Source organism: Psammomys obesus, unplaced genomic scaffold (assembly GCF_907164565.1).
Source record: "Psammomys obesus unplaced genomic scaffold, mPsaObe1.curated_primary_1811, whole genome shotgun sequence".
Lineage (NCBI taxonomy): Eukaryota > Metazoa > Chordata > Mammalia > Rodentia > Muridae > Psammomys > Psammomys obesus.
The window spans coordinates 21,552,845-21,576,646 of NW_026585504.1; the positions used below are offsets into that span (position 1 = coordinate 21,552,845).

Below are 23,802 nucleotides of genomic sequence, written 5' to 3' on the forward strand. Positions count from 1 at the left end.
GAATAGACATTAAAAATAACTTCCTGGAAACATCTTGCCTCAGACTGTTATATTTTAGATGCAAAGCATTGCACACACAATTAGTGTCTCTGTATGTGAGGCAAGTCCTTAAGTTTGCTTTGCCAGGTTCTACTTGAAGATCTGTGGGGTGTTTAAGATTTATTTGTATTTTGTCTCCGTCTATATATGTAAACCCATGTAAATATGTGTGACACATGTGCCTATTCTCCAAGGTAAGAAGAGGGGTTGGATACCCTGGATGGTTGTGAGCCTCTGTGTAGGTTCTAGGAACCAGTCCTGGGTCCTCCACAACAGCAACGAGTGGAGCTGGAGAGATGCTTCAGTTGTTAAGAGCCCTGGCTGCTCTTCCAGAGGACCTGGGCTCAGCTACCAGCACCCACATGGCAGTTCACAACTATCTCTAACTCCATATCCAGGACATTTGGCACCCTCACACAGACATACATGCAGATAAAACACCAGTGCTCGTAAAATAGATACTAAAAACAAAAGATTACCTCTTCTGCCCTAAGATTCGTTTTATTTCAAGGTTATTTCATATGTTCATTACCTAGTAATTCTTTCCCAGATCTATTTTAAGGTTTACTTAAAAACTAAATGTCTCTAGTCCTAAACTTCATATTTATCGTGTCAAAACAGACTAGCCATACATTTTATATATGGCTAGAATAGGTTGTGTGGATCCATTACCTAAAGTCAAAAGAGAAATATTTTAGATTTTGGAATATTTACATAGGCTCTACTGATTGAACATCCCAAAAACAGAAAGCTGAAGGTGCTTCAAAGTTTGAAACATTTTGAGCTAAGCTTCTGTGTATATGAAGAATTTTTTTTTTTTTTTAAGATTTCAGTGTGTCTTTGATGCCTGAGCAGGGCATGGTGCAGATGCCCACAGGAGATAAAGATGTAGGCTATTTAGATCTTGCCTCAGTTTTAAAGATTCTACAAAATCCTCAACACATTTAAGATTCCAAATCATTTCATATTTGAAAGTTGAGAAAGTTTTAAAAAGTGGTTTCATCTTTGTATTTATTGTCTTATACAAAAATAATTGTTACTAATTTCATTGGCTTTATGATCAGACAGTATACATTTGTGATTTCCAAAGTTAAAAGTGATATGTACAGTAACTTCAAGAATTAGTCACACTTTTTAAGTGTAAAAATCTAATAGTTGGTGTTCTCATAAATAAGCAGTGCATTTTAATATACAAAGAACTAAAGTTAATAGGTTTCTGGGCGATGTTCTACAGTCACTATGAACTGAATGTAGGATTTTGAGAATCATCAAGTATAGGATATACATGATTCATGTTTTACTTTAAAAATACCAAGTTACAGTCAGGTGCACTGACACAGTCCTGTAATCACAGCTACTCCTGAGGCTGAGCTAGGGTCACTGGAGATAGCCTTGGTGAGATCCTTATTCAAGCTTGAATGTGAGATGTTACCCGCAGGCTCATGCTGAATGCTTGGTTCCTAGTTAGTGGTCCTATTTGAGGTTGCAGAGCCTTTAGCAAGAATTGGGTCACTGGGGAACCCCAGTCCCTTTTGTCCTCTGCTGTTTATCGTGACCCACCATCATGTACTCCCACCATCACGGCTGACTCAACTGTGGGTTCACAAACTAGTGGAGCCAGTGATCATGTACTGAAATCTCAAAAGTTAGGAACCAAAATAAGAGTTTTTTCTTTCTTTCCATCATTATGTTCAGCATTTTATCAGCAGTATAAAGGCTTTCACACCCTGTTAATAAAGTATGATGTGAATCTTAAGACATTTTTGTCATGTTTCAGTCAACTACACAGCCAGCAAAATGTAGTAACCCATTTTTTCAAACTAAAACGGAATATAACTGAACAACATTGAAGTAAACTTTGGAATAAACAGTATTCATTTCTAGTAAATATTGTGTGCCATCATAAGCGTTGAACCTAGATCCAGCATGTGTCATGTTGTTTATGTGTCATGTTGTTTGAAACAAAAAGCATCGAGCAAAGAAAAAGCATGAGGAAGGATGCCAGGCTTCACACAGAAAGCTCTGTCTCAAGTCTTCATTGCATTAAAATGCAGATGGGTTTGCTGCTGCAGTAAAAAAGACTGATTCCAACCTCATTAGGGCCTTACTGTTTCCCAGAAGTTTCCCCAAGCAACTCATGCCTAGTTTGATGGGCTTGGCCACTGCTGTATTCCTGTTACTCTGGGGGCGAGGAGTCTTGTAGACGCTGGGTCTCATCATCGGCACCACAAAATATAAAAATAAATTCTAGGTCTGCTTGGGTAAGTTCTGCCTGTCTTGAAAGTGTGGCTTCTTTCGGGGGTTGGTTAAGGAAAGATTCAATAGAGAGGTGTCATTGTCACCAGAACCCCTCAGGGCTTGGATTTTTCTTAGTCACCCCTGCCATTGCCACATTTGAGACAAATGGACGTTTTCTCTCAAGAGTCTTGATTTTTCTACCTGTGGATTTGAGTGTAGGTCGTTAAACCAGATGGGACAATGAGAGGGGAAAAGGCTTAAGTGAGGGGATAAAGGAAAAGGTACTAGAAAAGTATGAAAACGCCAGCATGAAACCCGTTTGTATGCTAATTTTAAAATCTAGAAGATGGCAAAACTAAAGATGCGTTATCTAGTGGTGGTCTGCGTTTAGGGAATTGCTTGAGACCAATAAAGGAGGTAAATGACGTTCATAGGAGCCGATGGAAAAAGCGGGCACCTGAGAAATCTCACAGCGAAGAGAAACACAGAATGCATCCTTTTTAAGCTCCAGGCCAGAGGCGCAGACATCTGGAATTCCTTTCAGGAACTCTGGGAAGGCAGCTTCCACCTGCTGTGGGCGGGGAGTGGGTGGGGCTAAGAAGGGAGGGAGGTGACGCAGGAGCTATCCAGCACGTCAGCTCCCTGCTTCGGCCCTGATTGCAACCAGCTCGCCAGCGGACCCCACGGTGAGTACAGCAGTGATGGCGCCTGGCTGATCATCCTGTGAAACACGGGAATACTTGGGTACATAAGATGGGGGAGGCTGGGGTCAGACAAAGGGTGGGTGCAGGGATCACAAGGGCTGGCTATAAATAAGGGGGAAGGAACGAGTTTTGAGAGCGGTGATTGGGTAGTTCATCCTTTGGCTGGCAATAAAGAAAACATCCTGCACTCGGGATTCATGGAAAAAAGACGGAGATGATGAGGCCTGCATCCAGCCCTTTTATCACAACTGTAGATTGTGTTGTTAAAACTGCCGTCCTCGGCTCTTTGGAGAGCACAAAAGGCCTTTAGCTGCAGAAAAGCACATTAGATAAAGGGACTATTTGTTTTAGGAAAGACGCTTGTTCCTTTCCTTTCCAATCCCTACCCCTACTGAGTACTCAGATGGGTTTATCTGGTTGATGCCTGAAGCACCATAGTAAGCAAACGCTGCCAGGGAAGCTGTGTGAATACTGTTTCATTGCTCTGCAGGCATCTCCACAGACACCACCGTGTAAGGACGGTTGACACCACAGATGCGTTTTCCCCACCATCGCACTGTCTTCCCTCTCCTCCCTGCCGCCTCCACAGATCTTAAGTTACAGAACTGGGAGACGACGTCACCATCACTGGAATAAAAGCACAGGGGTCTCACAGTACCTGGCATTGTTCCATGTCCCTTTACATGATTTTGATGTTTTTCTTCACCATAACTCTACAAGACAGATTGTTACTGTCCTCGTTTGCAGAAGAGGAGGCCGCCGTACTTGCCTAGATCACTTAGATGGTGTGCAGTCAAGGAAGCGTCTTTCATGTAGCTTTCTGGAAGGGTGTGATCTGAGCTGAGGCTACCTCTGCTCAGGATCTTAATGTATTGTCCCCTGGAGTGGGGCCACCACTCCAGAACTTTCTGTGTGTGTGTGTTCTGTTTTAGTTTTTCTAACTTCTTTTGTTATCTTTATTATTATTTATTACAACTTATTCAATTTGTATCCCTGCCGTGGCCCCCTCCCTCATTGGGAAAAATCAAAATATCACCCTCCATTTCTCAAAACTGAAAGTGCTTGGTTGGTAAGGATCACAGGTCATGGGTGTGAGAATGACTGTTCTGGCTTAGACTTTTCAGCAAGTTAGAGAGACTTCCTTATCCTGGACTCTTTTGTCTTTCTCATATTTTAAAAAGATTTATTTATCTTTATCTATATGAGTGTCCTATCTGCAGGTACGCATGCATGCCAGAAGAGGACATCAGATCCCAGTGTAGATAGTTGTGAGCCATCACATGGTTGCTGGGAACTCAGGACCTCTGGAAGAGCAGACAATGCTCTTAACCTCTGAGCCATCTCCCTTCTTTTGTCCTTTTACTCACTTCACACAATGGTTTCCTACCTGGCTTGGACACTTGACACAAAAGCAAACCTCTAAGAAATTTTCTTTGCAGTCTCCTTTCAGGGTGGTCCTTCAGTCTCAGCTTGTGATTCATAATTATATTACCACAGTTGTGTTATCACTGTTGCCAATTTTGGCCAAGTTGTATAACCCTTGGTCCTTTCTTCTACAGGTTAAAAATGGCCTCAAGGGTGGTCTCTGTCATGCTATCTGCTCTTTTGTTTTGGCTAATGTTTGAATGGAATCCAGCATTCGCTTATAGTTCACGGACCCCTGACCGGGTCTCAGAAACAGACATCCAGAGGCTGCTCCATGGCGTGATGGAGCAGCTGGGCATTGCCAGGCCACGAGTGGAATACCCAGCTCACCAAGCCATGAATCTTGTTGGGCCACAGAGCATTGAAGGTATGCACTGTTCCAAAGTGACGATGTTTCCTTTGTGTTTCTGAGCCTACAGTCTCCATTTCCCAGGACTTTCTGTTTGTTTTGGTGTGTGTGGGGTGGGGGTTGTTGTTTGTTCCACTGGCAGAGTCTCAAGTAAACTGGAGTCACCTTGCACTCCCTATGTGGCCAAGGATGACCTTGAACTCCAATCTTCCTGCTTCTACCTCCCCAGGGCTAAGATGGGGGTGGGAGCAACTTTATAAAATGCTGGGGAAGGAATCTGGGGCTTTGGGATGCAAGCCACATACTAAGCCAGCACACTATGGGCTGAGCTGCATCCCCAGCCCTAGTTCCTCCCTGTGTGAATAGTGATATGCACATAACACATTCACAAGCATGGCATGACTGTCTCCCGTGAATTTTTCCAGTTTTCCAAGTTCCTCATAATGTTCTTATAAAACTTTAAGTAAAAAGCTGTATTTCATTTATCTGTGAACACACACACACACACACGCGCACACACGCGCACACGCGCGCCTTCCCCTTGGGAGTAAGGCAGTGGATCTTATAGAAAAATATGAATTCTCACTTTCAATTCTCCCACAAGCCACATCGAGCAAGTATTGTTTGTGATGGATTAATGATGCATAATTTCCACTGCTTTGATCACCTTACAATGCCCCAGAGGTCTGTGAATGCTATATTGATATATGATTCCCATGTCTGTCTTGCTGCCCATCACTTTGAGCCATTGAGATTGCTGTGCATTTTGGTTGACATTTGTTTTCAGGAGTAGATTAACCCAAATAATTTGAATCTGCAAGCATGCAACCACAGCAAATGACTTATAATCAAGATAAATTATATAGGACTCCTTGCCATTCTTGTAGGGAGAATCTAAGCTTTTCACGGCACTGGCCACCTGTTCCTGTTTATATAATCTTTTTTGAGATGGTAAATATTTGCTCGTTCTCCCTGCATAAAGTGCGTGGTTAATCACTCTGCTGTTGTCATGGAGGTCTTTCCTGGTATCAAAGCCTATGCTTATTCAAAGCCTCGTTTTATTCATTCAGTATCCAACTATATATTGTCCTCTGTCTGTGCTTGGGTACTGTTGTATAAAACATAAATTGTTAATAATGTTTATTATTAAATGCCTACAATTATTATGGTGGTTTTATATAACCTGCTGTCAAATAATAAAAGACACAGATACCTGATAGGTTTTTAGATAAGACTTATTTTGCCTGGGGCTGGGCACATGTTAACCCCCTAAACTACCTTGTTACCACCAAAACCCACATCCCACGCCTTTTGCCTTAATCATTTCTATCTGGGCTATTTCCCATCTATAATCCCCATAAATACTTGTATATACTTTCCATCTGGACAGTTCCTCTCCACGGCATTCTCAGAGTTCACTCCTCCTGGCCCATGTCGTTTCTTCACCTATTCCATGCCAACTCTGCTTCTTTCTCCTCCACCTGTCTCTCTCCTCCCATAATCCTTCTGTCCTCAGAGCCCATGAACTTTGGCAACGCCTTCCTCATTTCTGCCCTGCCCAGGTATATGAGCATTTTTTCAGCCAATCAGGAATAATTTTGGAAGCAAGGTTGCGCAGCGCCATTTGGGGTACATGACAGTTCTCTTGTCAGTAACAGCAGGCAAACCTCAGGGAACAAAATGATTTAACAATCAAATACAAAGCACCAGAGCATGCCATTTCAAGGTACCTCTATCCTAAATGTTTCAGGCTAACAGGGAGAAGGGAACCAACAAGAAGTCATTATGGTGTATCCTGATACACACTGCTTCCATGGAACAAAGAGTAGGAGACCGATCAGGAATGGGTGGAGCTCATGAGCAATGCTTCTTAGGAGAAGTAATGGTTGACCTGGGTTTTGACGTTTGCCTAGAAAATGCTCAGGGAAGCATGGTGAAAAGGCACGGAGGAATGAAAGAACATGAATTACAACAAATCAGAGGTAATGAGTTTCCGTCGTTATCCTAGAGGTAGGGAGCCATCACAGTGTCCCCTAAGGGATGGATATTGACTTGTGCTTCCTCTGACTGTTGCTCTACCATAAATTAGCACAGCATTAGCAGTTTCATAGGCCACTTGCTGTCTCCCACTTACCTCTGGCCACGACTTTGGCTGTCTCACGCCATTCAGAATCACACCAAGCTGAGCTCAGGTGTTGACCAGCATGCAACCCAGCTGCTGTGAGAGCTTTTTTTAAAAAGCTCATCACGGTGATTGGCAGACTTGGTGTTCATGCAGCTGTCAATTGAAGTTCCCTTTGGCTTGATGGCTGTCAGCTGGGCCCCTTTCAACTCTTAGAGGCCGCCCTTGGGAAGCAGAGTATCCTGAACAAGATTGCTCTTTTGTGCCATCTTGCTTCTCCATTGTAGGCTCCTTTAGCCTGATAAGGGCAATGCAATAGAATCATGGGAGTGACTGTTGAGCCACCTTTGTCGTCTAGTCTCCGCCACAAGCAAGGCAGAGAATCTTTCATGCTCATCAGATAAGGATCTTGGAGCCATTTTAGAATCGAGCCTCTGATAACTGAGGTGGAAACTGACCGGAAATAGTCCAAAGACAGTAAGAGAAAAGAAAGCAAATACAAGCCCTGAGCTTTTCCCAGTCCGTCCTGGGTTTTAATTGGATGGCCTGATTCTTATTCATGTGAACATATCATTGTTTGAACTGTTGTATTGTGTGCTCAGAGACTCACTCATGCCCTGTGGAATAGCATCTTCCATTCTCTAACAGCATCAGAAAGATACAGTTATATGTGCCCCCCCACCCCGTTTTTATAGAGAACATACACAGTGCATGTATTCCTATGCAAATTTCAACACATATTTAATGTGGTCATTATGAGTAAAACCTGTTACAAATCTCCCTGGATTTAAATGCCAGCTCCATCACTTACTCACTGGAGGTATCATCTTTTAGCAAGTTATTTAATTTCTTTGTTTCTGTTTAGTTTAAGCACCTCTCTGCAGGTACCTTAAACTGCCGAGCAGTAGCATCTTCTAAATGTTTAAATTCTTGGCCAAAAGCAAGACAAAAGGGCGAAGTAAAGGCTGCTAGAAAGTAGCCCTATGTGAGGGAAACAGCATGAGCTTCCATGGCATGTGAACTAAGTCTGCACTGTGCACACACTGTTTCCTTGCTGAGTGTGGGCTCTGCAGCTTCTTTGGAAACTGACACTTACGGATGAAGCAAGGCCTCCTTCACATTCGGTCACGCGAGCTGTTAGTAAGACCCCTCCTCTCCGTGCAGCAGCAGCAGCACATGGGCTTTGCTTTGTGTCAGTTTTCACTTGTTTGAGGCAGGATCTCATATGGCCCACGCTGACCTCAAACACGTTATATAGCCAAGGATGACCTTGAATTCACATTACTGCCTCCCCCTCCTGGGTGTCCAGTCTTATTTCCAACCTCTCATCGCCATTGATCAGCCTCTCTGCACCTTGTGTTTCGGCACTACCCATCTTCCCTCAGCTCCTGGAGCAGATCTCTGTGACATGGCTAAATGCTATTGTCGTTTTGCCCTCAGAAGCAAGGAGAGCTACCAGCTGTCCCAGGCACAGACTCAGGCTCAGAGAGCTGTTTGCTAAGGATGAGGACTTTGAAGAGTAACAATTGCCTCTGCTTACTGATGCACTTATTGAATTGGGGAGGATCAAGCCAGGACAGAGAGACTAGCTCTGGAATATCAACAGCCTCTGGTTAAAAACAAAAACCAAAACAACAGAAAACTGTTCTCCTAAGTTGTCAGCTGTCTAATCTAACCCTCCCCGCCCCCACTAGATACTTAGTACTGGATAACACCATGTCTCAAACCATTAAATATTAGCATTTGATGGTCCTAAATAATTTATACTTTTATTGTTAAACATAAAATATTAAAAAAATCTTTTTCATAACACTGACTTTTGGAACCTAAAATTATTTGTTTTAGAACAAGAAGAACTGAAACTTAAAAATTATATCAAATAGGGAAAGAAGTCCTTCTTAAGGTAGCATTCTTGAAAAGGCAGGTAGGTTTTAAGGAGCCAACCTTGCTGAGTAAAGGAGCTGCAGTATCTCCACCCTGCCACAGGGCGGCTGTATCTGCCTCCTGATCACAATGGCTGCAGGACTGTGGGGAGCAAACTTGGAAGGGCAGAAAAGGAGCCTCACTTAACTGGGTAGTCTCTCTCTGCATTTAAAGGAAAAAGAAGCAGGGCTGTCTCTTGCCCCAGATTACTTGACTAAAGTATGTTTCTAGTTTTTTCCATTCTCACTTCGGCTGCATATGGGCCTCCAGTTTGGCCTATGTCCTCTGAGGCTACCTTGAGATCACCCACACAACTGAAATGCTTTGAAGAGATCCTGGGGCTGGAGAGATAGCTCAGAGGTAAAGAGCACTGTCTGCTCTTCCAGAGGTCCTGAGTTCAATTCCCAGCAACCACATGGTGGCTTACAACCATCTCTACAGGGATCTGATGTCCTCTTCTGGCATGCAGGTGTAGATGAAGATAGAGCACTCATCTACACTAAATAAATAAATAAATAAATAAATAAATAAATAAATAAATAAATAAATAAGATCCTGGAAAATCAGTCTTTTAAACTTCCTGTGTAGATCAGTTGCCTGGCTAAAATAAGAAACCTTTTAAATGCATGTAGGATAGGAAAGATGAAAATTTAAGGTAATCCAGGGTGTCTGGGAAGAGGTGTGAAGGTGGTAGCTCAGGAGTACGGAACACAAGAGAGAGGCTTGGGTGAAGGAGGCTCTTTTGGAGTCATCTCCATGTTAGAAATGGCTGAGGCTGTAGCGTGCCTGAAGTGTCCAGATACACATCACTTACGGAGACAGAGCACTTGAGACAAAGTCCTGAAGATCTGGACACATTAAGCCAGGCAGAAGGGACTCTGCAGAGGAAGCTGGGGGGCTGGAGGGGGGGCAGGGCTGGGGAAGTAGCTCCATTTGCCTAGCTTGCTTGCAGCCCTGAGTTTTAAAAACATGAAGGGGAAATGGGAGAAAGAAGCAAAGAGACTGATCAGGAAGATGAAGCATAAAGAAGACCAGAAAAAGAGGAACTCCTGTTACGTCTTTGGGAGACAATGAGGTATGGTCCCACGAGAGTTATCAGAGATTTGGACAGAGCCAAGAATTTGGGGGCAAGGGTTCGACAAACCCACATTGCAGTGAATTGAGACAATAATGAGGGAAAGGGGGCGAAGATAGATGGTAAACAAAACAAACAAACAAACAAACAAACAAACAAACAGCTTTTTTCCAGAATGGTCAGGTCCAGTCAAAGAATGGGGAAAGGACTGGGAAGGAGGGGGAAGCAGATGATACAGAACTGGGGGAGATTTTTATTAAGGTCATTATTTTCAGATGTGAGAGATTCAAAGTCTTTATGTGCTAATTGCCAGGGACCTGTGTTAAAATAAAAAAAAAAAATAGTTGAAGATGAAGGGCAGGTAAGGGAAGGCTTTGGAAAACTTATCCTAATAAACATTTTATGTCCTTGCAACAGTAATAAAAAAAAATACAGCCTTACTGTGTGCACAAAATGTAGAGAAATATGAACCACTGCAATAAGACAGTTTGCTGATGAATACAGGCCAAAGCAAAACGTGGTAGCACACATCTGCAACCCAAGCACTGAAAACTTGGGTGGAGGCAGGAGCATCATAAGTTTGAGAACAGCCTGTTTCCTGTACTGAGTTCCAGGCCAGTCTGGGTGTATAATGTGACAGGTCTCAAAAACAAAGTCACAGATTCAGAGTGGTAAGCTCAGTAGTTGTAAACAATGTTTATTACACTCTGATGAATAAACAGAAATTGTCACTATCCTCAGTCAGGCTTACTCTTGAATCGTGAAAATTTTAAACAACAAAAACAATCACAGTTCATTCCCTAAATAAATATGATTTTCTTATGGTGCTGTCTTACTTAGCTAGGGTTATACTATTGCTGTAATGAAACACGAAAACCAAAAGCAACTTGGGGAGGAAAGGGTTTATTTGGCTAACACATCCACATTGTAGACCAGCACTAAAGGAAGTCAGGACAGAAACAGGGCAGGGACCTGGAGGCAGGAGCTGATGCAGAGGCCATGCAAGGGTGCTGCTTACTGACTTGCTCCTCGTGGCTTGCTCAGCCTGCTTTCTTATAGAGCCCAGGACCACCAGCCCAGGGATAGCACCACCCAAATGTGCTGGGCATTTCCCCACTTATCAGCAATTAAGAAATGCTCTACAACCCGATCTTTTTATTAATTAATTTATTTTTTATTAATTACAGCTTGCTCATTTTGTATCCCAGCTGTAGCCCCCTCCTCGTCCCCTCCCAATTCCATCCTCCCTCCCTCCTCTCTTCCCATGCCCCTCCCCAAGTCCACTGATAGGGAAGGTCCTCCTCCCCTTCCCTCTGACCCTAGCCTATCAGGTCTCATCAGGACTAGCTGCATTGATTTCCTCTGTGGCCTGAAGGCTGCTTCCCCTTCAGGGGAAGGTGATCAAAGAGCCAGCCACTGAGTTCATGTCAGAGACAGCCCATGTTCCCCTTACTAGGGAACCTACTTAGAGACTGAGCTGCCATGGGCTACATCTGTGCAGGAGTTGTAGGTTATCTCCATTCTTATAGAAACCTTTTTTCAACTGAGTCTCCTTCCTTCCAGATAACTCTAGCCTGTGTCAAGTTGACACAAAACCAGTCAGCAGACATGTGAAAGAGGAGCACACAAAAGCAGCATAGTAAGGGAGGTGAAGTATAACGCACAACAGCTGCTAACTTAGAGAAGTTACGTATCTGGGCCCAGCTTGTCTTCGACTGTCTGGGCTGCACTAACAAAAGAATCCGGTAGACCACGTGACTCTTGCACACAGTTCTAGGAAGTCTAGATCAGGCCCTGGCAAAGTTGTTTGATGAAAGCCTGCTTCATGCCTCATGGGTAGCTGACTCCTCACAGCATCCAGACGTAGCACAGGGGCAGGAGAACTCACGAAGGCCACTTGCACTGTCACAACACTGGGATTCAGACTTCAACACATAGTTTTGGGGGGATAAAAACACTGAGTACAGCTAGTGTTTATCTGTGGGTTCAGGGCCTGAGTTAGACCCTGCTCTTCCACAAAGTCCTGCTTCTTGAGAGTTCTACATTCTAGCTCATTCTTCTGTCTGCCAAGCCCCCATGCATGGAATTTTGGTAGAAAAACAGCATTTAAACCATGCATCCAGTTCACTACCATGAATAGCCTAAACAAACCAAGTGGGGACAGTGTACCTTGTTGCCTCTAAATCCTAATGAGGTTTTGAAAACTTATCTCTTTTTTTCTATCCCTTTTTCTCTCCTCCCACTTTCCATATGGTTCACATGAGAGTGAAGAAAATGCAAGCACTAAGCCTAAAGGATCACACGTCAAGGCATTACTTCAAGACTCCTTCCTGTAGTGTGGGCTTAACCCAGGAGGCTTCTTGGTTCCTTGTGAACCTTGGCTCCTGGGAGTTTTCCTGCCAAGCATATCTGTACAAAGTCCATGGTGTTTAGAGCAGAACCCTGTGTCATGTCACTCGATTCATGCCATCTGGAAAAAGACCCAGCCAAATGAGAAGCGTGATGAGTCACCTGGGAAGCTGCAATGGATGATTTTTCACAGATAATTGACAAAGTGGATTATGTCCATGTAGGAAACAGAAGAGCAGTAACCGAATTTTATAGAACATTTATGGTTTGCAAAACTGGTTTCCTGTAACGTGTCTTATTTGATATAATCATCATAAAGACTGAAGGTTTTTAAGGTTTCCCACAATGGTTTGAGTTTTTTTAAGTTTGTTGGCAAGCCAGCTATGTTAGGTTTGAATACATCTATCCCTGTAGACTTGTATTCCTGGGCTATTTAGTTGAGAAACAATAATGATGTTAGGCATTATGGTAAACCACATGCGGATTTGGTTGGTTGGTATTTCGGGGACCCGAGGCTATAGGAAGTAAATGTTCTGACAAGCTTCCCTATTGGAACAAATTGGTGCTAGCGTCTTGGTCACCGCGGCTCATAAAGAGCTAGGGAAGCAGACCACAGTTAGGCATGGCAGTTAAATCTGACCTTAACACTGACCGCTGTGCACTGTGTGCCGTGTGATTTTTAGCAGAGGGAGAGGCATGTGGGATTTGGGTTTGGGGAGTGAGGGGAGGATGGATTATACAGCCGGGAGGATGTACATTGAGATAGGCCTGGCTAGTCCAGTTTCTGTTCCGACAAGTGACAAAGCCGTGGCATCCACTGTACCGTTTACTTTCCCAGCCCCCCCTCCAACGGAGATGAACTCTCTGGTCCATCTCACAGCATTGTGACAGCCAAATTAAGGGACATCAAGGCACCAACACAAAATGTGTCTGTTTGTTTGCTTCATTAGTGATACCTGAGATCCAACCCAGGTTCTTGCCCTTGCTAGGCAAATGCTCTACCTCTGGGCTCCGTCCCCATATCTCAAAGCATTCTTCTTTTGTCCTCCTATGTTTATTCCCAGCTGTAAATAGCTAGAGGTTTGAAAGATGATCCTATCTTTCCATTCTCTGTGTCCTGCTAAACTCAGGCCAGAGAGAAAACAGTCCTACTCATTGCCTATGGCTCGTTGGAGGAATCGGTTTCCCTGGCCTTATCTGTACCCTACTGTAGGAGTTAGGACAATGGGGCTGCAGGGAGAAACAGTGCTTCGTGAAGATGAGTGAGCATTGACTTTCCCCGCTTGGATTTATCTTTCCCATTTTTTGTTCTCACGGCTTTATGGCCATTGCAGCAAACACCAAGCCAAAAGTGAAACGAGTCACAGATGAGCATCAGAGGCGTTGCTGAACGACAAGTGTGCCAATGAATTAGAAATGGCCTGTGGTGGACTGGAACCACCCTGTCTGCTTGCTGACCTCTCTAACCATTTACATGAACCAGTGTCCCATCAGAGTGTCCCCCAATATGCTTCCACATCTAGTCATTCAGCAAGTAATTACCAAGTTGTTACTTTGTTCCAGAAACTCTGGCCTTCGCAGGCTTCAAAACCAGGATGTAGTACCCTAATTTGCTCTTGTGGAATTTCGTAAACCAACTACAAACCAGGTATTGTCGCAACCTCTTTGCAAAGGATCAACCCTCACCAGAGGAATAGTTTAGAAATATTTTAGCAGTACTTTAGAAAACGGGGGTCATGGCAGGTTTTGATTGCCATGTTCTTCCTACGCCAGCTGCTGCTCCCATGGGTCTTCAGTCAAGAGGCATCCATAGGAATAGGAAAGATAACACACGAGAAAGATCTGGAATAGTGGGCTGTGCTTTTGCTCAGCACCTCACTTCAGTGAAGTGGGCTGGCTAAATGAGGAATAGCAAATAAGAGAAACAGACCCATCTGGTAGCTCCTACTGTGACCGATAGCCCTAGTTTAAGGAGCCTGAAAATAAAGTTCAGTGCATGTCTGTAGCATGCTGGGCTAGAAGCAGAGAGCCCTGTATGTGGATTATTACAGACATGGTTCTGTTGGAGACAGGACTCATCGTCATCATACTGGAGCTGGGTTTCTTTCTCTGAGGGTGTATGTCCTGGCGACTCGGGTTTGAGTTGAAGTAAAGAAAAAAAAATTGTCTTTGGCCATTGTGTCAAATTCAAGATGGTTATGGGGTCGGATGGCAGGAAAGAAAGACTGAACACATATGAGGCTGTCAACAGGGCTGTCAATGTCAGAACAATTAGTAAACGAGGCAGATGCTCTACAATGCCCAGCCCCTAAGCCCACACAGGATAACTCCTGCCTTTCCCATGGCACATCTTGTACTTGTCCCTTGGTGCCTCTCCTTGCAGATGAGAAGGCATCCACACATCCGGATATCCCCTCAGTGGTATTGGCTGGGTGGATGGTACACCCATTTCTGTTTGTGTTGGTCAAGTCCCATGCACAGAGCTCACCAGCACCACTGGAATAACAGAAGACGGAGTCTCTTCCGATACTGGTGTCTCTTCAGCTTGGTATTGATGAGTGTTACTCATACAGGGTCATATACTTTTGATTACAAACCTCCAGAGGGGCAAGCACAGACCTTTTTGTCATTTTTTTTTCTAATATTCTATCCTCAGTCCACAGATGGGGGAGGAGCAGTCAACCCACAGGGCAGAAATCTGACACATACCTAGGGATTGAGAGGACTATGCTGAGGGTCTCACCCAGGAGGAGATGCCAGGTTTCCCTAGGAAACCATCCTAATTTTTCTTTGTGTGAGGCAGAGAGGACAGCCAGTCTAGGCTGCTGGCCTGTCCTGCAGCGGAAGGCTCAGGGGACCTTCCTAATGCCACCCTCCTAATGGGACAGCTCAGCAGGCCTCCCCGCACAGCACAACCGTGAATGACTAAGGTTTTCCTCCACAGGCGACAGGGATGGATGGGCCTGCTGGGAAGAATTCCTTTGCTCTAAACCACGGAGCATGCCTGTCTCCTGAATCCAACCAGCCTGTCTCTTCTCTTGTCTCTTCCCTTGTTTCCATGTTTCCAGGCCTTCAGCAGATGGTGGGAGGGGCCACTTGTTGAGTCTGTCCAGACACCGAATAGCTCTTGGTCACTGAAGTGTGTAAAAACACGGCAACAATGCAGGTGCTATTGTCTAAAAGTGTTTACAAAGAAAGGGGGGAACGAGCGGTTTTTCTGACAGAAAATGATCCATTGCACGAATACTGTAAGGCTTTGTCTTTTAATGTGTGGTCAGTGAACAGGACTGTTGGCATCAGTTCTCATTTAACTACAGCACACTGGAGCCTGGTAAGCGCCTCTGGCTTTTTTTTACAGGCAGAGTTTTGGTGCCTTGGGGTCTGGGCCATGGACCAGCAAGATGTGCCTGGAGGCAGGGAGTGGTCAGCTCACTCCCAGCTGTCCAGATCCGGAGCTATGGCTACAGTAAATTGTCCGTATCTATTCATGTTCCCTCTGAAGCTAACTTGCACTGTTCAGGCCTTCTGCCCCTGCCTCAGGATGCCTATGCTGTGTGAGGCTGGTCAGGTGACCCCCCTCATCCTCAGGGAGGCATGTGTGAGGGGCTGAGAGGCATCTCTCTGGCAGAGGATGCCCTGCTCTGTTGCTTAGCAGCAGAAGTGCTGCTCTGATGAGGAATCAGTAGGACTAGGGGAGCACTTGGATTTTGAGCTCTACTCTCAGTAGAACATGTTTCATGTCTAGGGCAGATCCATAGAGCTCATATTCAAAAAGCCATTACATGCAGCTTTTATGGCTGATGGGAGATGAATATGTGATACCACTGTTCACGTCCTCTGGTGCCCTCACGCCTCGCAGATACTCCACAGCCTTCTGGCCATGGGGCACATCTTGTAGGGCAGGAGGCCGGTCTTTTTCTTGTATTGCTCCCTGTACTCAGAATGTATGTCTCTGTGAGTTCTTGCTAGACGGTAGGGTAGAACGATGAATTACTTTTCATCATTCCTACCAAATACTAAAGCTCTAAAATCTGGAGGAAGTATGATAGCACTCATCTAACTTCAGAAATATGTTTGAGTGGAGCTGGAGGGGTGGCTCAGTGGTTAAGAGAACTAACTGCTCCTTCAGTGGACCAGGGTTCAGTTCCTAGGACCCATATGGTGATCAGCACCATCTCTAACTTCGGACCAGGGGACCTGATGCCCTCTTCTGTCCTCCACAGGTACTGGGCACACACATGCCCTGCATACATATATGTGGACAAAACATTTCTACACATAAAAATAAATGTTTATGTTTTTAAATACTTGAAATGGATAGCGACTCCATGAAAAAGGGTAAAAAGAGATGTGTAAAATACTTAGCCAAAGGAAAATTAATGCTCTAGTAGAAGAGATAATCCCCATTTTGTGTCTGGGTGAGTAGTGTGCCAAGAATGGACAGCTCAAGAGCATAGGGTCTAGATTTAGGTCACTTATGTTTGAATCTATTGCAGAATTTGCACCCTCAACACTGTTGTTGACACCCAGGCTGCAAAATTTCTTATTGATGGATAGCCTGCATCCCTAGCCTCTACAGGACAGTAGATTTTCCCCAGTGGGACAACTGAAAACATTTTAAATGTTCCTTGCAGGTTTCTGTTGATGTCTTTCTGGTTCTGGGATACCTCACTCAGGATGATCTTTTTCTAGTTCCATCCATTTGCCTGCAAATTTCATGATTTCCTTGTTTTTAATTGCTGAGTAGTATTCCATTGTGTAGATGTACCACAATTTCTTTATCCATTCTTTCAGTTGAGGGGCATCTAGGTTGTTTTCAGATTCTGGCTATTACAAATGAAGTTGCTATTAACAGAGGTGAGCAAATGTTGTTGTAGGGTGGAGCATCTTTTGGGTTATACCTAGGAATGGTATAGAAATAGTGCTGGGCCTTGAGGCAGCACTATTCTTAGTTTTCTGAGAAAAAGCCAGGTTGATTTTTAAAGTCATTGTATAAGTTTGCACTCCCACCAGCAGTGGAGTAGTGTTCCCTTTTTTTTTTCACGTCCTCACCAGCATATGCTGTCACTTGAGTTTTTGATCTTAGCCATTCTGATGGGTGTAAGATAAGCTATGTAATACAGGATAACCCACAGATCTAAAGATGCTAAATAACAAGGAAGACCCTAGGGAGGATGTTTAAGTCTCATTCAGAAGGGCAAATAGAATAGCTACTGAAGTGGTTGAAGAGAGGGAATGGATGGGAGCCTACCACAGATGACCTCTGAAAGACTCCACACAGCAGGGGATCAAAGTTTGGCTGCAACTCACAGCTACACTTTGGGCATAGCACAGGGAGTCTTAAGGAAGAGTTGGGGGATAGAAGGACCCAAAGGGAACAGGAGCTCCACAAGGAGACCAACAAAACCAATAAATTTGGGCCCAGGGGGCCTTGCAAAGACTGATGCACCAACCAAGAACCATGCATGGACCTCTCATCTAGGTCCTCCCTAGATGTCCTGCTCAGATGTAGCCCATAAGCAGCTCAGTATCCAAGTGGGTCGCTTGGTAAGGGGAGCAGGGACTGTCTCTGACATGGACTCTGTTGCCTGCTCTCTGATCAGTTCCCCCTGTTGGGACAGCCTTGTCAGGTCACAGAGGAAGAGGATTCAGGCAATCATCATGAGACTTGGTAGGCTAGGTTCAGGTGATCAGGGAGTCCCCTTTCTGAGGACTAGAGGAGGGGGATAGGGAAAGAAAAGAAGGGAGGGTGGGACCAGGATGAGACAAGGGAGGGGGTTATAATTGAGATATAAAGTGAATAAATTATAAAAAAATAATAATATATTTTTAAAATTTCTGTTGAAATTTACTGCTCCGGAAGCTGTGTGTATCTATACATATATACACATGTATGTACGTATGTATATCCCTCCCTCTTCCCTTTCCTCTCTTCCTTCCCCTTTCTGTCTTTTTCTTATCCCTGCAAATTCACAACAAAATTTAGGGAGTCACTTTAAGGACTCAGTAATTATGTTTAAACCTTTTTTTTAATCATAAAAGTAATGAAAGCCATTGTGAATAATTAAGACAAAAATAATAAAGACTGTTCACAGTCTTCCCACTTAGACGTTTCCATTTTTAGCATCATTTTGGTTTATTTATTTATGTGCGTATGTGGGGGTGTGTTTTTAGTTTGGTAATTTCCTCTTAATGGGTAGTCTTAAAAATAACACTTCGAATAAAGGTTTTAAAATTATCTGTGTGGGGGTGGGAGCCGGGATGGGGGCAGCTATGTGCACGTGAGTGCAGAGGCCAGAAGATAGGTCAGATCAGATCCCTCATTACAGGAGGTTGTGAGCTCCCTGAAGTGAGTGCTGGGAACTAAACTCAGGTCCTTGCATAAGAACAGTAAATGCTCTTAGCCACTGAGCCGCCTCTCCAGCTTTCATAAATACTGCTTATCTGTATATTGTAGTAATATTGCAGCAAGATATTGTTTTATGTCCTATCAAGTCAGTGTCATTATTTTTAGTAACTGCATTATATCCTATTACATGGATGTACACAGTGCAAACATTCCTCAACGGTGCGCATTTAGAATTTTTTCCAATTTATTATTTTAATAAATGTTTCCTCACTGAATATATAGTCACGTGGCCCTTTATGTATATTCCTGATAAATTTTCTAGGGTGGATATTCCTGAGAACAGAATAATTCGACCAAATTCTGTGTATCTTTAGGTTATATTTCCTAGTTACTATCAGATTGCTCTCAACTGTTTAACCAATATAAACAGTAAAATGTAGGCTCTGTCTCTCCCTCTGTCCTCTTCCTTCCTATCTTCCTCTCTTCTCCCTCTCTCCTCTCTTCAGGGGCAGTTTTTTCCATTTGTTCTTTATGAACACTACTCTTTAAAAAAAAAACCCTTTGACAGGTAAAACTGGCATCTTACCGCTTTAATTAGTATTATTTTCATGATCTACAAACTCGAACATCTTTTTTTCCATGTGTTGCATACATTTGTTTTCCTTATTCTTTGAATTGTTTGTTACAAAATGCATTCCTTCTTCATCAGCTTTAATTGTACCTGACACTTCCATATTGCCTGCCTGGTGTGCCTTGTGTTTTCTTTTTGTAGTCCCTTATTTGTTTATTTATTTATTTATTTTATTCACTTTATATCCTTATTGTAGCCCCCTTGTCTCCTTCCAGTCCCATGTCCCTCCCTCTTCCCCCCTAGCCCCTCCAATATACCACAGAAAGGGGAAGCCCTCCTTCCCTACCGTCTAACCCTAGGCTATCAAGCCTCATCAGGACTGTCTGAATCTTCTTCCTCTGTGGCCTGGCAAGGCTGCCCCACCGGGGGGAAGTGATCAAAGAGCAGGAAACCAAGTTCATGTCAGAGATAATCCCTGCTCCCCTTATTAGGGGACCCACATGGAGACTGAGCTGCCTATGGGCTACATCTGAGCAGGGCATCTAGGTCTCCATGCATGGTCTTATGTTGGTGAATCAGTCTCTGCAGCCTCCCCCAGGCCAAGATTTGTTTACTCTGTTGGTCTGCTGTTCTGCCTTTGGCAACACATATACAAAAATTGGAATGATACAGCGAAGACTAGCATGGATGACATACAAATTTGTGAAGCATTTCATATTTTTGGGGTGGCTGGAGAGATGGCTCAGTGGTTAAGAGCATTGGCTGCTCTTCTAGACCTCCTGGGTTCAATTCCTGGCAACCGTATGAGAGCTCACAACTGTCTGTAACTCCAGTTCCAGAGAATCTGACATCCTCACACCGACAGACATAAAATGAAATTAAAATTATTTCAGAAAGCTTAGATAGCGCAATTGATAAGGTTCCTGACCCTGAATCTGAAAGTGCCTTGTTTTCACATTCAGACTTTTAACAGACAAAAATTAAGCTTTTTAGTTTAAGTAGAGGGGTACTGGGGTAAAGATCTGGGAGAGGAGACAGAATTGTGTAATGACCACCAGGTGGTGCCATTGACTCGGAAGGGAATGATAACTGCCAAGTAGGAGGCTATTAATTGGAAAGTGGTCATAAGATGGGTAAAGCTTGAGAGCTCTTTGCCTACATAGGACACCACTGGTTCTATGTAGTTTGTAACAAGCCCGACAGTGATCATGAATGGGCCTGATGCATTCGTGTGTGTTCTGGGACAGAAGATCAGGGCCTTCCTTTTTCGGTTTTGTTTAAAATAGGTAACAGCTGTTACCTATATACCTACAGTATACAGTTGCCTAATAAACTACACAGTCTCGTGGTTTCCAGTATAGTTGTGTCACAACCATCCATTTTAGAATAATTTTGTCATCTCAGAAAGAAAACATATCACCTTTGTAGTCCCTCATCCCTGTCCTTTCTCCAACCCCAGTCTCCCCTTTCCCAATAACCAAGGAGCACTGCCCTACCTGACTTCCTGGCAGGAGACAAGAGCACTTCCAGATCTTCCCAAAACAGTACTCTCTGTACATACATGATGGCTCTTTAGTGGTTAACTGTGCTAAGATGGAAGATTTCTGGGTCCCAGGCCTCCCAGGAGCTTGGGTTTGGTGCTCTGGGTACCTAGGGATGTTGTTTATTAATAACTCACATGATCCCACTGATGACCAAGCTGGCAGTAGTGGCAAGGTCAAGCTGTGGAGATTGAAAAAAAAAAAGAAAAACAGGTTTCAAGTGGAGGCATGAGAGAAACAGACCCTGTCCCTGCAACTTGGCAGCTCCAGCTTCGGTCCCCCTATCCCTGAGCAGACTCTAACACTGCTTCCTATCAAATGGTCATCCTTGACTCAGCCCGACAACAGGACATTTCTGAAGACCATCAGACCAATGACATCAGCCTTATTTACTGTTCGGCTGACAAGCATCTAAGCACAGCATAGCGGAAAGAATGCTTAATCTGATGCCTGAAGCTCACCAGAATAGTCCACTGACTGGTGCCTGGGGCTGTTGTGTTATCCAGTGAGAAGTAACATACTGAAGGAAACTGGTGCATGTGACAGCATCAAGACACAAGATGGGACATTTGGGAACTTCCTGTCCACCCACCTCATTCCATAGTCAATTGAGTCTGCAGAGGGGAAGTTCTTTGCTGAAGGCAATAATAGCAGCTGTTGATGGAAGGTCAACAGTGGATCTGGGAGTCATGGCTTTGCTTGCTCTTTTCTTCCTTTGTCCACCCTTTCCCAAATCCCTCCCTTGGGATCAGAAGAATCAATTCCAATCACTTCGACTTTTTAGAACTGAGTGGACTCTAGGCTCATTTATCCATGGCTACAAATCTAGTGGCTCTGTAAAATTTGTATTTGTGCTGAATGAATAGGGGCTGAAATACTGGCATCTGAAGAAATCATGATGGTTTTCATAGATGGCTTCAGGAACAACCCAGAACAGAGTCAAGTTTGGTGAGGCCTGAAACTTGTGAAACTTAGAAACCCAAGTTAAGAAAAAACAATACAAATTTGTAGTAATTTCATAAGGGCTGGAAGAGATGCCTCAGTGGTTAAAAGCACCAGCTGCTATTGTAAAGAAAGGACCAAAGATGGATTCCCAGCACCCACATGGCATCGGACAGCTGTCTCTAACACGAGTTCCCAGTTTCAGGGCACCCAGTGCTCTTTTCTGGCCTCCACATCAGGCATGCACAAGTTGCATAACTATACAAACATGCGAAACACCCAGACACACAATTATAAAATAATAGAAATAGCTATGCTGCTGCAGTTGCAGCAGCTATTTTTTTGGGAGCGGTCCATGTAAATGAGGGGTCTCATTTTGCTTCACGGTCAGTCTGCTGCCAGGACTTTGTGAAACAGGGTAGACCTTTTGTTTACATAAATGACACCTGGAATACTGAGAAGCGTTTTATAACTCTCTGCTCTCGTGAAATAAAGACCATCCTGGAAACATACATGGACTGAACGCCTGTTCTATGTGATGAATACCAAAGAGCTGAGCGATCAGGAAAGTGCGGCCTTACTTGGGATGTGGGGGTACTGATGCCCAGGGTGGAGACAGAGGCCAGTTTCTCCCCAACTATCCAGGTCTTCAGTTTGTTCTCAGAGAATCTTTCATAGCCACTAGTTTTCTTATAAATGTTTTGTTCGAAGGAGAGTTAGATACAGGCATGAATAAAGCTCTTTAAGTGTTAGGGCATGAAAATATTTTCAAAATGTAAACAAAATTATGTTTATGTTATGTGCCACCAGCCAAGTCCCTTAAATCCACATCACAGTCCTGAAGTAAACAGTTGGAACATGTATGACCAGGGTGGCCTTTCCCTAAAGTGTGCCTGATGTCCCTGAAACTATAGGACAAGTGAACATCCCAGTACTCTATGCCAACAAAATTTATTCTCATTCTGGAAAACAACACCTTCATTCATTCTGTCTATTTAAGTAATAACATTAGCATTAGACATTTTTTTTCCTTTGTTTTAGGCCTTTTTCTGCCACTCTCTGAATTACACAACTTGGAGTTAGAGATCATTCTGGGCTCAGAAGAACTTGGTTAGTTGAATAAATGCCATTCTATCTGCTTCACTCATTTTCATTGTTGAGTCTGGGTTTTGTTGAGTTTCTGTGAAGAAGGGCACAGTCGGAGCTGTGACACCCAGTCCTGTTACGTAAACACAGTACTGTTTTCCTTTCTTCAGAACTCCATTGGATGGCAGGGAGAAATGACAAGGGACTGTGTGTCACGGCATCTCAGAATCACCAGCTTGGATGGCAGTTTCAGTGTTCTTTGGAAATGAGCCTCTAGAACCTTGTCGCACAGAGGGGCTTTAAAACAACAGTTTTAAACTCTTCCAGGAAGTTTACAACAGTTCACATCTCCTCCAGGAAGCACAGGGTGGCGGGCTTCAAAGCTGGTGGTCTGAGGTGTGCCTGTCCATTTCTGGTATCACAACCAATCCCATCCCTTGGGTATCACTCCCTGTTTTGAATCATGGGTTGCAAACATCCTCAGGAGTGCTTCCCGGTTAATCCCCAAACTTTTAACAAAATCCATCCTAAGGAAAAAAAAAATAGTGATACAGAACAGAAAGAAGGCTATTTAAAACATGGTTATAATTAATTTTTTTTTCTCCGAAATCCTGTATGAACCTTTAAGTAAACTTTTCAGTAGAAAAGCAACGGAACCACTTTCATTAGAGATTTTTACTGTTACAATAGATTAGTTGGTCTTGGGGAATTGAGGCACGGCTATTCGTTATAGTTTTGGTTGTGAGCCTAGCCTTTAAGGGCTGAGCCATCTCTCCAGCCTGGGGGCGGGGGAGGACTATTCCTTTAAAAAAAAAAAATGCTAACCACACGGACCCATGAAAAGACTCAGTGGGTAAAAAAGCACATTGATGTGAAAACCTAGAGAGCTGAGTTTGAAGCCCACATACATTTGGGAGAAGAAAACAGACCCCCCCAGAGTTGTTTTCTGAACATCACACATGCATTACAGCACCCGCTCACATGTCAACACGCAAAATACTGATAAATAAAATTGCAGCCACATCCCATAAGACACAAACATCTGAGTCCTAGGGCAACACTGTGGACATTTAATAAGTGTCCGGTTAT

At 43.8% G+C, this 23,802-nt stretch overlaps 1 protein-coding gene and 1 pseudogene across 2 annotated transcripts in view; both read left to right on the forward strand.

The window, feature by feature from the left end:
• The first annotated feature begins 2,875 nt into the window (after positions 1 to 2,875).
• Positions 2,876 to 23,802, forward strand: part of Scg5 (secretogranin V) — a 47,986-nt gene continuing 27,059 nt past the window's right edge. Inside the window, exons 1-2 of one of the 2 annotated variants that reach the window (XM_055599009.1) lie at positions 2,876 to 2,963; positions 4,541 to 4,773. In XM_055599009.1, coding sequence (XP_055454984.1) covers positions 4,548 to 4,773 — 226 coding nt within the window. In that variant the 5' untranslated portion in view covers positions 2,876 to 2,963; positions 4,541 to 4,547. Of the gene's footprint in view, positions 2,964 to 2,996; positions 3,022 to 4,540; positions 4,774 to 23,802 lie in introns of those variants that run through there. The other variant, XM_055599016.1, reaches the window with a different exon arrangement.
• LOC129675454 (U6 spliceosomal RNA) lies at positions 19,771 to 19,866 on the forward strand (annotated as a pseudogene).